This window comes from Heterodontus francisci, chromosome 3, assembly GCF_036365525.1.
Source record: "Heterodontus francisci isolate sHetFra1 chromosome 3, sHetFra1.hap1, whole genome shotgun sequence".
In the NCBI taxonomy this organism is placed as follows: domain Eukaryota; kingdom Metazoa; phylum Chordata; class Chondrichthyes; order Heterodontiformes; family Heterodontidae; genus Heterodontus; species Heterodontus francisci.
This window is the reverse complement of record NC_090373.1, coordinates 110,896,709-110,910,480: the sequence shown is the minus strand read 5'-3', so window position 1 is coordinate 110,910,480 and position 13,772 is coordinate 110,896,709. Positions and strand designations below refer to the sequence as shown.

At 45.4% G+C, this 13,772-nt stretch overlaps 1 protein-coding gene across 9 annotated transcripts in view; it reads right to left on the bottom strand.

The window, feature by feature from the left end:
* cep85l (centrosomal protein 85, like) overlaps positions 1 to 13,772 on the bottom strand; it is a 380,598-nt gene that overhangs the window by 46,274 nt on the left and 320,552 nt on the right. For 7 of the 9 annotated variants that reach the window (XM_068025467.1, XM_068025482.1, XM_068025481.1 and 4 more), the window contains one exon: positions 6,056 to 6,244. In XM_068025467.1, coding sequence (XP_067881568.1) covers positions 6,056 to 6,244 — 189 coding nt within the window. The remainder of the gene's footprint in view (positions 1 to 6,055; positions 6,245 to 13,772) is intronic. The other 2 variants (XM_068025473.1, XM_068025480.1) reach the window with 1 other exon arrangement.

The following is a 13,772-nucleotide window of genomic DNA, read 5'->3' as shown; positions in this document are numbered from 1 at the left end:
CTCTTACTGCAGTTAAAGCCACAGCTTGTTCTGCTGTGCTTTCCATCAGAGTCACTTCTTCACTGAATGGGTGTGCCCTGATTAACGCTACAGGTTTTCCCTTTGGTTTCCAGCAGTCAGCTTTTAGATGCCCTGCCTTATTACAATGGTAGCACACAGGTCTCCGGGTCTCACTCCTGCTCACCGCACCTTCTTTTTTTGGCTAGAGGAGGGCCCCCTTTGTCTCCTGCTTTCCTTTTTCTCCCAGGACTGCGTAGGCTCCTGTCACCGTCCTACCCTTTGTCCTTTTCAGATTTATGGAGTGACTAGGAAAGGTTCTCCCTGGGAAACCGATTTATAAATTAAATCAAACTCATCGGCCAGAACGCCCTCTTGCTGAGCTCTCTGGATCGGCTGCTCCTCCACATGGGTCTTTATGGAGTGGGAGAGAGTGTTTAAATTCCTTTAACAGAATTACTTCTCTGAGATTGTTATAGTTGAGCTGTACTTTGAGAAACCTCACTCACTGGTCAAAAGCCAGCTGCTTACTTCTTTCAAACTCCAGATAAGTTTGATTAGCTTGCTTCTTGAGGGTTCTAAACTTTTGGTGATAGGCTTTGGGTACTAATTCATATGCCCCAAGGATGGCATTTTTTGTCAGTTCATAATTTGGTGAACATTCATCTGGCAACAGGGAATAAACCTCATGGGCTTTTCCAGTTATCTTGCTTTGTCGTAAAAGTGGCCAGGTCTCAGCTGGCCATTTTAGCTGCTTTGCCAGTTTCTCAAAGGACATGAAACATGCTTCTACATCTTCCTCATTTAATTTTGGAATTAGTTGAGCAGTTTTAACAATTCTGTACCCAGCGCTGAATTACGCTCCTCCATATTGGTATGCTATCACTGGGGTTACTCTGTCGCGCACCCCCCCCTCCCCCAGTTAACTCAAGCCACTGCAGCTCTCTTTCTTCGCATTCCTTCCAGAATATTCTTTCTCTCTCTCTTTCTCCCTTTCCTGCCTCTCTCTCTTTTTCTAATCTCTCCCTTTCTTTCTCCCTGTCTTCTTATTCAAGTTTCCTTTGTTCCAATTGTATGTTTGCTAGCAATACCCTGTCTGGGTCTACTTCTGCTTCTTCCGATTCAAGGGAAAAATAGTTGGCCACTAGCCTTAGGAGTTCAGACTTCCTCGCCTTGCCACATACAGTGATCCCACACTGCTCAACCATTTTCATCAACTCCTCCATAGACAGTGCTTTTAACTTATCCCAGGTTACTTCACCCTGGCTTGGAGAGCTACTCACTTCAGTTGCAGACATGTTAGAATTCAATCACACACAACCACAAGAAAACCTGTATTGAAATCTTGTTCTTTTTGATTGGGAACAATTTGGGTTCCTGCTTCCAATTTCTCATTTGCCTGTGGGCCAATTCCAGATGCTAGCAACCAAATATCTGTTACGACCAGGTGAGAAAGGTGTCTAGGGGTCCCTCTCAGCCTTTACCTGGTCTTACCATAACAGGGTTTAATTTTAAACACACCATGTTTTTAGCTCCCCCTTGGTGAATCCTTGTTCACTGCTTTCCAATTATAAGGCAAAGAAACCAGAACAAACAGGCTTTCTTATGTTTAAAGAAGAAGATTTGAAATTTATTTAACTTACACTCTAATTTGGTTAACACCTACAGATACATGACGCACCCATGCAAGCAGGCATACGCAATACACACATGCAAATAGATACAGAAAAGAGCAGAAAAAAATAAAGTAGAAACGTTTGAGGCAATATCTGAAGAGTTTTTTTTTACGGTTCTTCGAGGTCACTGTAGAGTCCTTGATTGTAGGTGGAGCTTGCTTTTCGTTGGGGCCCAGTATTCTTCTTAAACCTTGTTCGCTGTAGGATACTTTTCTCTCAGGGGTTCATGTGTCTTCAGTAGATTTAGAGGCTTGTGAGAAAGAGATCGGAGCAGGCAGACAGGAGAGGCTGTGGTCAGCCAGCCAAGAGAGATATTCTCAGTCCAAGAGCATTCTGATTTCTACCTAAACTGTTTGCACAAATTCAAAAAACTCAGGTTGCCCCGAGGTTAATCATGTGACTAGCTGGTTTGACCATGTCTGTTTGTGTATTCGGCCATCTTAGCCAGAATGCGAGCTCCTCCACCTTCAATGTCTGATGATCAAAATTCCATTATGGGTTGAATGTGTCAGGGAATGGTCCTTTGTCCTTTCTAAGCACTGTCTGTTAATATGCAAATGTCTTTCCAGCCAAGGGTACATTGTGGGTTGAATGTGTCAGGGAATGGCTGCTTTGTCCATCCAAACACTGTTTGTTAATATGCAAATGTCTTTCCAGCCAAGGGTACATTGTGGGTTGAATGTGTCAGGGAATGGCTGCTTTGTCCATCCAAACACTGTTTGTTAATATGCAAATGTCTTTCCAGCCAAGATCTGGCAATTTTTTAAAGCAAGTCCTTTCTTCACTTCAACAACAGTTTGAAATTTAATGTCCAAGTAGCAAAATTAATATGCCTCATGCTTGGCAGGTTGGGGCCTGCATGACACCATGCACTTGCTGCCTTTCACCTTTAGGATTTATATCACGGGTTTAGTAGATCCTGTCAAATAAACCTTGGCAAGTGCTGCAGTGCACCTTGTAGATGATACACACTGCAGACACTGTGGAGGGAGTAAAGGTCAAAGTTGGTAGATGGGGTGCTAATCAACTGGGCTGCTTTGTCCTGTGGTTCCATTGCTCCACTACAGACTGCATTGGCTGAGTTTTGAAGGTCACAGCTGCCAGACTGGGTTTGTGGCAGGCTGCGCGTGAACCAACACGAGGGAAAACCCTACTTGACCTTGTCCTCTCCAATCAGCTGTTGCAGATGCATTATCTATGATTGTATCGATGGCAGTGACCACCGCAAAGTCCTTGTAGAGACAAAGTTACGTCTTCACATGGAAGACGTCCTTCATTGTACCTATGGCACTACAACCATGCTGAATGGGATAGATTCAGTACAGATCTAGCAGCTCAAAACTGGGCATCTGTAAGGTGCAGTGGGCCATTAGCAACAGTAGAATTGTATTTCACCACAATCTGTAACCTCATGGCTAGTATAATACTCTACCATTACCATCAAACCAGGTGACTGACCCTCAAAAAAGCCGACCTAATCCCTAAAAAGCTAACAACTCATGACCCCTTGACGTATAATTATGTAAAAAATGCAGTGTACATAGAAACATACAAAGAAAATAGGAGCAGGAGTAGGCCATTCGGCCCTTCGAGTCTACTCTGCCATTCATTATGATCATGGCTGATCATCCAACTCAGTAACCTGTTCCCGCTTTCTCCCCATATCCTTTGATCCCTTTAAACCCAAGAGCTATATCTAACTCCTTCTTGAAAACATACAATGTTTTGGCCTCAACTGCTTTCTGTGGTAGTGAATTCCACAGGTTCACGACTCTCTGGGTGAAGAAATTTCTCCTCATCTCAGTCCTGAAAGGTTTACCCCGTATCCTGAGACTATGACCCCTGGTTCTGGACTCCCCCACCATCGGGAACATCCTTCCTGCATCTACGCTGTCAGGTTCTGTTAGAATTTTATAGGTTTCTATGAGATCCCCTATCACTCTTCTGAACTCCAACGAATATAATCCGAACTCAATCTCTCCTCATACGTCAGTCCCGCCATCCCAGGAATCAGTCTGGTAAACCTTTGCTGCACTCCCTCTATAGCAAGAACACTCTTCCTCAGATAAGGAGACCAAAACTGCACACAATATTCCAGGTGTGGCCTCACACTGTATAATTGCAGCAAGACATCCCTGCTCCTGTACTCGAATCCTCTCGCTATTAAGGCCAATATACCATTTGCCTTTTTTACCGCCTGTTGGACCTGCATGCTTACCTTCAGCGACTGGTGTACGAGAAAACCCAGGTCTCGTTGCATATTCCCCTCTCTCAGTTTATAGCCGTTCAGATAATAATCTGCCTTCCTGTTTTTGCTACCAAAGTGGATAACCTCACATTAATCCACATTATACTGCATCTGCCATGCATTAACCCACTCACTCAACTTGTCCAAATCACCCTGAAGCTTCTCTGCATCCTCCTCACAACTCACCCTTCCACCCAGTTTTGTGTCATCTGCAAATTTGGAGATATTACATTTAGTTCCCTCATCTAAATCATTAATATATATTGTGAATAGCTGGGGTCCTAGTACCGATCCCTGCGGCACCCCACTAGTCACTGCCTGCCATTCGGAAGAAGATCCATTTAACCCTACTCTTTGTTCCCTGTCTGCCAACTAATTTTCTATCCATCACAATACACTAACCCCAATCCCATGTGCTTTAATTTAACATGCTAATCTCTTATGTAGGACTTTGTTGAAAGCCTTCTGAAAGTCGAAATAAACCACATCCACTGGCTCCCCCTCATCAACTCTACTAGTTACATCCTCGAAGAATTCTAGTCAATTTGTCAAGCATGATTTCCCTTTGCAAATCCATGCTGACTCTGTCCGATTCTACCACTGTTCTCCAAGTGCTCTGCTATAAAATCTTTGATAATGGACTGTAGAATTTTCCCCACTACCGACGTCAGACTGACTGGTCTATAATCCCCCGCTTTCTTTCTACCTCCCTTTTTAAATAGTGGGGTTACATTAGCTACCCTCCAATCTGTAGGAACTGTTCCAGAGTCTATATAATCTTGGAAGATGACCACCAACGCATCCACTATTTCTGGGGCCACTTCCTTAAGTACTCTGGGATGCATACCATCAGGCACTGGGGATTTATCGGCCTTCAATCCCATCAATTTCCCCAACACCATTTCTCTACTAATACTGATTTCTTTCAGTTCTTCTCTCTCACTAAACCCTGTGTTCCCCAACATTTCTGGTATGATATTTGTGTCCTCCTTTGTGAAGACAGAACCAAAGTATGCATTTAGTTGGTCAGCCATTTCTTTGTTCCCCATAATAAATTCCCCTGTTTCTGACTGTAAGGGACATTTGTCTTCAGTAATCTTTTTCTCTTCACATACCTATAGAAACTTTTACAGTCAGTTTTTATGTTCCCCGCAAGCTTGCTCTCACACTCTATTTTCCCCTTCTCAATCAATCCCTTGGTCCTCCTTTGCTGAATTCTAAACTGCTTCTAAACTGTGGCATGGGCATATTAGAACTTCAGTTGCAGAAATACGCAACAATTCATCACTTAAATAACAGAAGATTGAAACAAAAAATTAAGTATTTTCCTTTGCTTTGTGTGGCAAAATTGTAGGTTATGGTGCATATGTTTTGGTACTCTCTGTTGCAATACTTTAATTGTTAAGTTGCTTTTTAAAGTATTTATAATGTTATGAACATGACAGAGACACTGGTCAGGAATTTCCTTGAAATTTCTCTCGCTTTATCATTGTAACCTCTGTGGAACTGCAGCAGAACACCATGTACAGCAGCACTTCCAGCAGGAGCAGCTCTGTAGAAATTCATGGTCACTCTTCTCTTCCCCATTCACACTGGTGTTATTTTTGTCCAAGGCCAAATTCACACTGGCACTCTAATTTCCCCTCCTCATCCTCCAATTCATACTGGCACTCTGCTCTTTCCACCCGAGTTTGTGTGTTTGTGTGTGGGTGTGTGTGTAGGTCAACGAGTCCCAGAGAATGAAAACCCTGTGAAACTATTGATCCCTAGGCTAAATTCAAAACTGCATGATGGGTGAAGCTCCATTAAGGAGCACAGTTGTATAAATGTACCTTACAGCCTTACAGTGCACTTAGAGCACCAACCTTTCCACTCAAACCCCTGTGAAAATGGTTTGAATTCTAGATTATCACTAAAATTTCTTATATTTTGACCAACATGAAGAAACCTACAGAATACATCCACAGTTTGGGAATAAATTTCCTGAGATCCTATTGAATGAAATTCAATGTGACAGGTTTTTTGCTTTTACGTAACAAAATCTCAGGATAATATCAAGGCTCAGTTGCACTTTATGTAGCTTTGGTTTCAGTATTTTTGGTTCTATAAATCATTGGCAGTCGTAGGGTTTTACCTTCTCCTCCATTCTCTTTATGTCTTCCATGTACTTTTGTGTGTTTTTCCTGAGGCACTCATTGAGACGTACAATCTCAAGCTCAGCTGCAGACAACTTTTGCTCCAGGTCTTTCTTTCCACAGTCAACCATTTTGGATGCTTCTGTAAAGTGTGCGTGTCTCCTATTCTCACATGGAGATTCTTGCTGCTGAAGGAAAAGAAAATAATTTCCATTTTTTAAAAAGTAATTCACGTTCTGTTGTCTTGATTTTTTTCATTGCATCCCATATTGTAATGTAAGTAAAGTAGAGTCAGGACACTTTGGATGTTTAACCACAATGCAAAAAAGGGAAACATTTCAGCAGGAGTTAATTTTATGCATCCACTGGTGGGAAGCCTTGTTTGTGGTCAAAAAATTCTGGGTTGATTTGGGCTGTCAGCAGCCAAGGCTCTCCAATGGCAGCATGGACATCTAAGATTACTTCTTAGATATCATCCCTAATTACATAGAATTTACCAGTATTAAACAGCCATTCGGCTCAACAGGTCTATGCCAGTATAAAAACAGCAAATGCTGGAAATACTCAGAAGGTCTGACAGCATCTGTGGACAAAGAAACAGAGTTCATCTGTGACCTTTCATCAGAACTGGGAAGAGTTAGAAATGTAATAGGTTTTGAGCAAGTGAAAGGGGGGAGGGTGGGAAAAAGAGAAAAAAGGAAGGTCTGTGATCGGGTGGAGGGCAGGATTCATTAATGACAGAAGAGTTCATGGTTCAAGGCCAAAGGGGATGGTAATGGGATAAGTAAAGAAACAAAAGATGTGTCTAGGGGAGGTGTGAATAGCAGGATCATGAACTGCTGCCGTCTGAAAGCAAAGGAAAGGAAAAATAAAGGAAAAAAAAGAGAACAAAATACAAACCAGCAAAGAAAAAGGGAGCAAAATAGGGGCAGAGGTTACGACCTAAAATTGTTGAACTCCACGCTAGTCCAGAAGGCTGTTAAGTGCCCAATAGAAAGATGAGGTGCTATTCCTCGAGCTTGAGGCCGATTGCATTTCTAAATTGTCCCAGTTCTGGTGAGAGGTCACAGACCTGAAACATTGGGCTGAATTTCACCAGCCCTCTGCAGACAGACTGGGAGGCAGGAGGCCTTGTAAAATGGCAGTGGAAGGCATCGGGCAGAGAGCCCGACATCTTCCCGCTGCCAAGGGATATCTGTGACAGAAATCTCAGCAGCACGAGTGCCCACTGGGCAGCCAATTAAGCCAATTAAGTGGCCTATTATCGGCTGCTTCCTGCACTGACCGGCATTTTGCCACATTCGGGAGGGGCAGCCGTCACGTAGGGAGACCATCAGGTAAACCCTGGTGCCAACAGCGTCCCACGTGGCTACGGCACCGCTGCTGGAAGATGCACCCCCCCATCGCTGAGACCTGCCTGCCTGGCCCCGCACAGTAAGTAAAAAAAACTTAAATTATAGCAAAATACTGCGGATGCTGGAAATCTGAAATAAAGACTGGCAGCATCTGTGGAGCGAGAAACAGAGTTACCGTTTCAGGTCTGTGACCTTTCATCAGAATGGAGGCCCTGATCACCCCCAATCACATGGTGGGGACGTGAGGAGAGACGCAAGTTATGGAGTCAGCTGACAGCAAATTAGGTGCTGGTGCCATCTTTAAAAGCCTGCCAGCCCTGCAATTTACTCCTGTCTTTCAGTCAGTAGAAGGTCGGTGTACTGCGAAGCATAAAAATTCACAGCCCTGTTTCCTACACCACCCAACCCCCCCTCCACCTCCCCCCCCCAGGAAGTGTGGCCAGGATGGCAGAGGGTAGACCAAGGGTGGCCCCACGGTTCAGCGATGCCTCCCTGCAGATTCTCCTCCAGGCTGCAAGGGAAAAGGTGGGAGATACACGTCCCCAGTGATGCCAAAAAGAGGTCCTCCTGCCTGACCAAGCCAGCCTAGATGGAGATCGCAGAGGAGGTCAGCAACCGTGGGGTCACCCAACGCATCTGGGTCCAGTGCAGGAAGAGGGTCAATGACCTCCCGCTTTCAGCCAAGGTGAGCGCTAACTTCCAATGCTCTTTTTGGGGGTTGCATATGACTACAAGATGGCTGACATGGTGAAGGTGCCACTGCCAGTGTGATGGCAGAGAGGCTATAACCTCATCACAACAGATGCATGGCTGCATCTGGGCCACACACCACTCTCATTCATAGCTCACTCCTAGTAAATCCCATGACAGTGTGTGTCATCATGAGATATATTAGATCCCCCATTTGGGGACAAGGGGCCCATAGTAGAACTGTCATGGTGATACTTAAGCCAATTTATAATTTCTCCATCCTTCCTGTTGCAGAAGAGTGCCCATAACAGGAGAGAGGCGGCCAGGACTAGTGGAGGGGTCCCTGACATTTATCTGCTAAGCCAGGCCATGGAAGAGGCTTTAGAACTGGCAGGGAGCCATGGCGGATGTGCAATATTTGATGGGGAGACTGGAGTCCCTGCATAAGACAGTGATTATTGCTGTTCATCGAAAAATTAATGTATTATGGAGAACCACATCAGCCCTACCCACACATGTCTTTGTTCTATAATGCAGGTTTCTGTTCGCAGGTGATTGCAGCCACAGGAGGACACCTGTCAACCCCTGAGGAGGAGGACCACTCAGAGGATGCACTGCCCCATGACTCTCCTGCATCTTCCACCAGCGCAGATACTTTCACCTCGATGGGTTTCCATTCGGTTTTAGAATCAGGCTCACAAGCTGGTGAGTGCACTGCACACGTGCCCAAGCAGTTGGCTGAGGCTGAGACAGTCGATCCTTCTTGATGCAGCACTGGGCTGCTGCCTGGGAGACCCCACACATGTCTCCAGTAGATTCCTTGAAAGATACAGATGCATAGAAGTTTAGTGCTAGTGATCTTTAGGGCCACTAACATAGGGTAACCCCCAAATCCCATACGTTCTGCAGTATGCCGCATAAGTCGGTGACGACCTCCCTGGAGAGCCATAGTCTTCCCTGACAGTGTCGCTCGGACACCAGGAGGTCGGTGATGTGAGTCCTGTACACTCTCTGGTGTACGTGGACCCTGCCTGGCCTGGCTAGCTGCTGCTGCTCTCTCCGTGGAGCTTCAGGGTCAGGTGCAACTGCCTCTTGGACCTGCCTCCGTCGGAGGCGCCTCAACACGCCAAGGGGATCCAAAAACACAGAGTGTATGAGACCCAGGGAAGGTTTACTGGGGCCTTTGGATTTCTTCAGATGCAGAGATGACCCCGCTTTGACAAATATGCTTATCATTATTTTTTGGCAGAATGCCTGATGTACCTCAGAACCAAAACTTGCTGATGGGCCACCATCTTTTCCAGCAGTGTGAGCCACCACACACAGTAACACAACAGTTTTGAGACCCTCAAATGTCCACCCATGCCCAACCTAAACCCTCACAGAGCCCTAGTAGACACAACCCTCTTGCAGAGCCCCCGATACATACAACCCCCTTACAGAGTCGCCAATACACCCAACCCCCTTACAGAGTCACCGATACATCCTGGGGGTTACCATTGACCAGAAACTGAACTGGACCAGCCACATAAATGCTGTGGCTACAAGAGCAGGTCAGAGGCTGGGAATTCTGTGGCGAGTAACTCACCTCCTGACTCCCCAAAGCCTGTCCATGATTTACAAGGCACAAGTCAGGAGTGTGATGGAATACTCTCCACTTGGCTGGATGGTTGCAGTTCCAACAATACTCAAGAAGCTCGACATCATCCAGGACAAAGCAGTCCGCTTGATTTTCCCCCCATCCACCACTTTCAACATTCACTCCCTTCACCACCGATGCACAGTGGCAGCAGTGTCTACCATCTACAAGATGCACTGCAGCAACTCACCAAGTCTCCTTTGACAGCACCTTGAAAATCTGTGACCTCTACCACCTGGAAGGACAAGGCAGCAGATGCATGGGTACACCACCACCTGCAAGTTCCCCTCCAAGTCACACACCATCCTGATTTGGAACCATATCGCCATTCCTTCACTGTCGCTGGGTCAAAATCCTGGAACTCCCTTTCTAACAGTGCTGTAGGTGTACCGACAGCCCAAGGACTGCAGTGGTTCAAGAAGGCAGCTCACCACCACTTTCTCAATGGCAATTAGGGATGGGCAATAAATTCTGGCCAAGCCAGTGATGTCCACATCCTATGAATGAATAAAAAAAGGGCCCCCAATAGACACAACCCCCTTGCAGAGCCCCCAACACACACAAGTCCTTTGCAGAGCCAAAATCAGCAGAGCGACGCGTACCATTTACAAGTCACACTCCAGTCATTAAATGGAAGATAATTACATTTAAATTCATTTAAACAGCATTCCACCAATTTAGCATAGGTTCCTGTCGAGTTGGGACATCTATTTCACCATGGTACTTCCCTGCTTCTGACAAAATCGGGAACCTACGTAATAACGATGGATTTCAGGGCAGACAGCTCCACTGTGATTCTCCGTCCCCCCACCCCACTGTTACCGCCTTAAACGGCTGCACAAAATTCAGCCTTAAATGTTTAGGCTACAGGTCACAATACCGCAGAAAAATTGTAGGGACTGACCCATAGATGACTGAAATCAGTGGTGCAGTGTGCAGCAGCATGTAAGGAAAGCTAACTGAATCTTTGGAATGTACAGTCAGATAGCTGGAACACAATTTCCAGGAGATGAAAATGAACATTAGTGTGGGTGCACCTGGGTGATTGTGTACATTCCTGTTTGTTCCACCAGGGCTTGCAAAGGTATGCAAGCACTGGAGGCAGGGAAGAAAAGGGAAACCAAGATTAGAGAAATTCTCATTTGTAAAAGGCACCTCCAACAATGTAGCACTCTCTCAGTCTTGGACTGAAGTGTCACCTTGGATTAAGTGCTTAAAACCCATAATCATGTGACGTAGAGGCAAGAATGTAACTAGCTAAACCAAGTTGACACTTTGAGTGGGTAAAAAAAGAAGAAACAAATAACTTCCATTTATGTAATCATGTTCATGACCTCAGGACGGCCCAACACATTTCATGTGCACAAAAGTGCTTTTCAAGTGTGGTCACTGTTTGTGATATAGGGAAATATGGCTGCAAATTAGTACTCAGTAAGGTCTTCCAAACAGCAACGAAACAATGACTTCTGTTTAACAAATCATTTGTTTGGATGGCATTGGTCGAGGAATAAATGTTGGTCAGGATACAAGAAGACCTCAAATAAAAGTAAAATACTGCAGATGCTGGAAATCTGACATAAAAACTAGAAATGCTGGAACCACTCAGCAGGTCTGGAAGCATCTGTGGAAAGAGAAGCAGAGTTAACGTTTCAGGTCAGTGACCCTTCTTCGGAACTGGCAAATATTAGAAATGTCAAAGGTTATAAGCAAGTGAGGTGGGGGTGGTGCAAGAGATAACAAAGGAGAAGGTGTAGATTGGACAAGGCCACATAGCTGACCAAAAGGTCATGGAGCAAAGGCAAACAATATGTTAATGGTGTGTTGAAAGACAAAGCATTAGTACAGATAGGGTGTTAACGGACTGAAGATTGAACAGCAGCAAGTACAAACATGAAAAAATTGAAAAAAAACAGAAAAAAAAACAGTGGGTAAGCAAACTGAACAAACTAAGATGAAATGAAATAAACATTTTTAAAAATTGTAAAAAATGTAAAAAAGAAAAAAAGAAAAAAATAACTAAAATAAAAGTAAAATGGGTGGCCTGTCATGCTCTGAAATTATTGAACTCAATGTTCAGTCTGGCAGGCTGCAGTGTGCCTAATCAGGAAATGAGATGCTGTTCCTCGAGCTTGCATTGATGTTCACTGGAACACTGCAGCAAGCCCAGGATAGAGATATGAGCATGAGAGCAGGGGGGAGTGTTGAAATGGCAAGCAACCAGAGGCTCAGGGTCCTGCTTGCGGACAGAGCGGAGGTGTTCCGCAAAGTGGTCACCCAGTCTGCGTTTGGTCTCCCCAATGCAGAGGAGACCACATTGTGAGCAGCGAATACAGTATGCTACATTGAAAGAAGTACAAGTAAATCGCTGCTTCACCTGAAAGGAGTGTTTGGGGCCTGGGATAGTGAGGAGAGAGGAGGTAAATGGGCAGGTATTACACCTCCTGCGATTGCAGGGGAAGGTGCCATGGGACGGGGACGAGGTGGTGGGGGTAATGGAGGAGTGGACCAGGGTGTCGCGGAGGGAACGATCCCTTCGGAATGCTGACAGGGGAAGGGAGGGGAAGATGCGTTTGGTAGTGGCATCACGCTGGAGGTGGTGGAAATGGCGGAGGATGATCCTTTGGATATGGAGGCTGATGGGGTGGAAAGTGAGGACAAGGGGAACCCTGTCACGGTTCTGGGAGGGAGGGGAAGGGGTGAGGCTAGAGGTGCGGGAAATGGGCCGGACACGGTTGAGGGCCCTGTCAACAATAGTGGGGGGGAATCCTCAGTTGAGGAAAAAGGAGGTCATATCAGAAGCATGGAAGGTCATGTTCCTGCTGAGTGGTTCCAGCATTTCTTGTTTTTATACCAGAAGACCTTCCCTGATTTCCTTTGAATAGTGCCATGGGATCTTTTATATCCATCTGAAAGGACAGACAGCTCCTCAGTTTAACATTTCATTCAAATGTTGGCACCTCTTCCCCCACGACTGCACTGGAATGTTTGTGTAGATTGTGTGTTCAAGTCTCTGGAGTGTCATAGAGGCATAGAGTTATACAGCACAGAAAAAGGCCCTTTGGCCCATCGTGTCTGTGCCAGCCATCAAGCACCTATCTATTCTAATCCCATTTTCCAGTACTTGGCCCATAGCCTTGTATGCTATGGCGTTCCAAGTGCTCATCTAAATACTTCTTAAATGTTCTGAGGGTTCCTGCCTCTACCACCTCTTCAGGCAGTGTGTTCCAGATTCCAACCACCCTCTGGGTGAAGCATTTTTCCTCAAATCCTCTCTAAATCTCCTGCCCCTTACCTTAAATCTATGCCCCCTGGTTATTAACACTTCCGCTAAGGAAAAAAGTTTATTCCTAGCTATCCTATCAATGCCCCTCACAATTTTGTATACTTTTATCAGGTCTCCCTGCTCTGCTTTCTCTGCTCTAAGGAAAACAACCCTAGCCTATCCAGTCTCTCTTCATATCTGAAATGCTCCAGCCCAGGCAACATCCTGGTGAATCTCCTCTGCAACCTCTCCAGAGCAATCACATCCTTCCTATAGTGTGGCGACCTGAACTGTACACAGTATTCCAACTGAGGTCTAACTAGTGGTTTATACAGCTCCATCATAACCTCCCTGCTCTTATATTCTATGCCTCAGCTAATAAAGGCAAGTATCCCATATGCCTTCCTAACCACCTTATCTACCTGTGCTGCTGCCTTCAATGATCTATGGACAAGTACAGCAAGGTCCCTCTGACCTTCCATACTTCCTAGGGTCCTATCACCCATTGTGTATTCCCTTGCCTTGTTAATCCTCCCAAAATGCATCACCTCACACTTCTCAGGATTAAATTCCTTCTGCCACTGCTCTGCCCATTTTACCAGCCCATCTATATCGTTCTGTAATCTAAGGCTTTCCTCCTCACTATTTACGACACCACCAATTTTCCTGTCATCTGTGAACTCACTAATCATACCTCCTACATCCACGTCTAAATCATTAATGTACACTACAAACAGCAAGGGTCCCAGCACCGATCCCTGTGGTACACC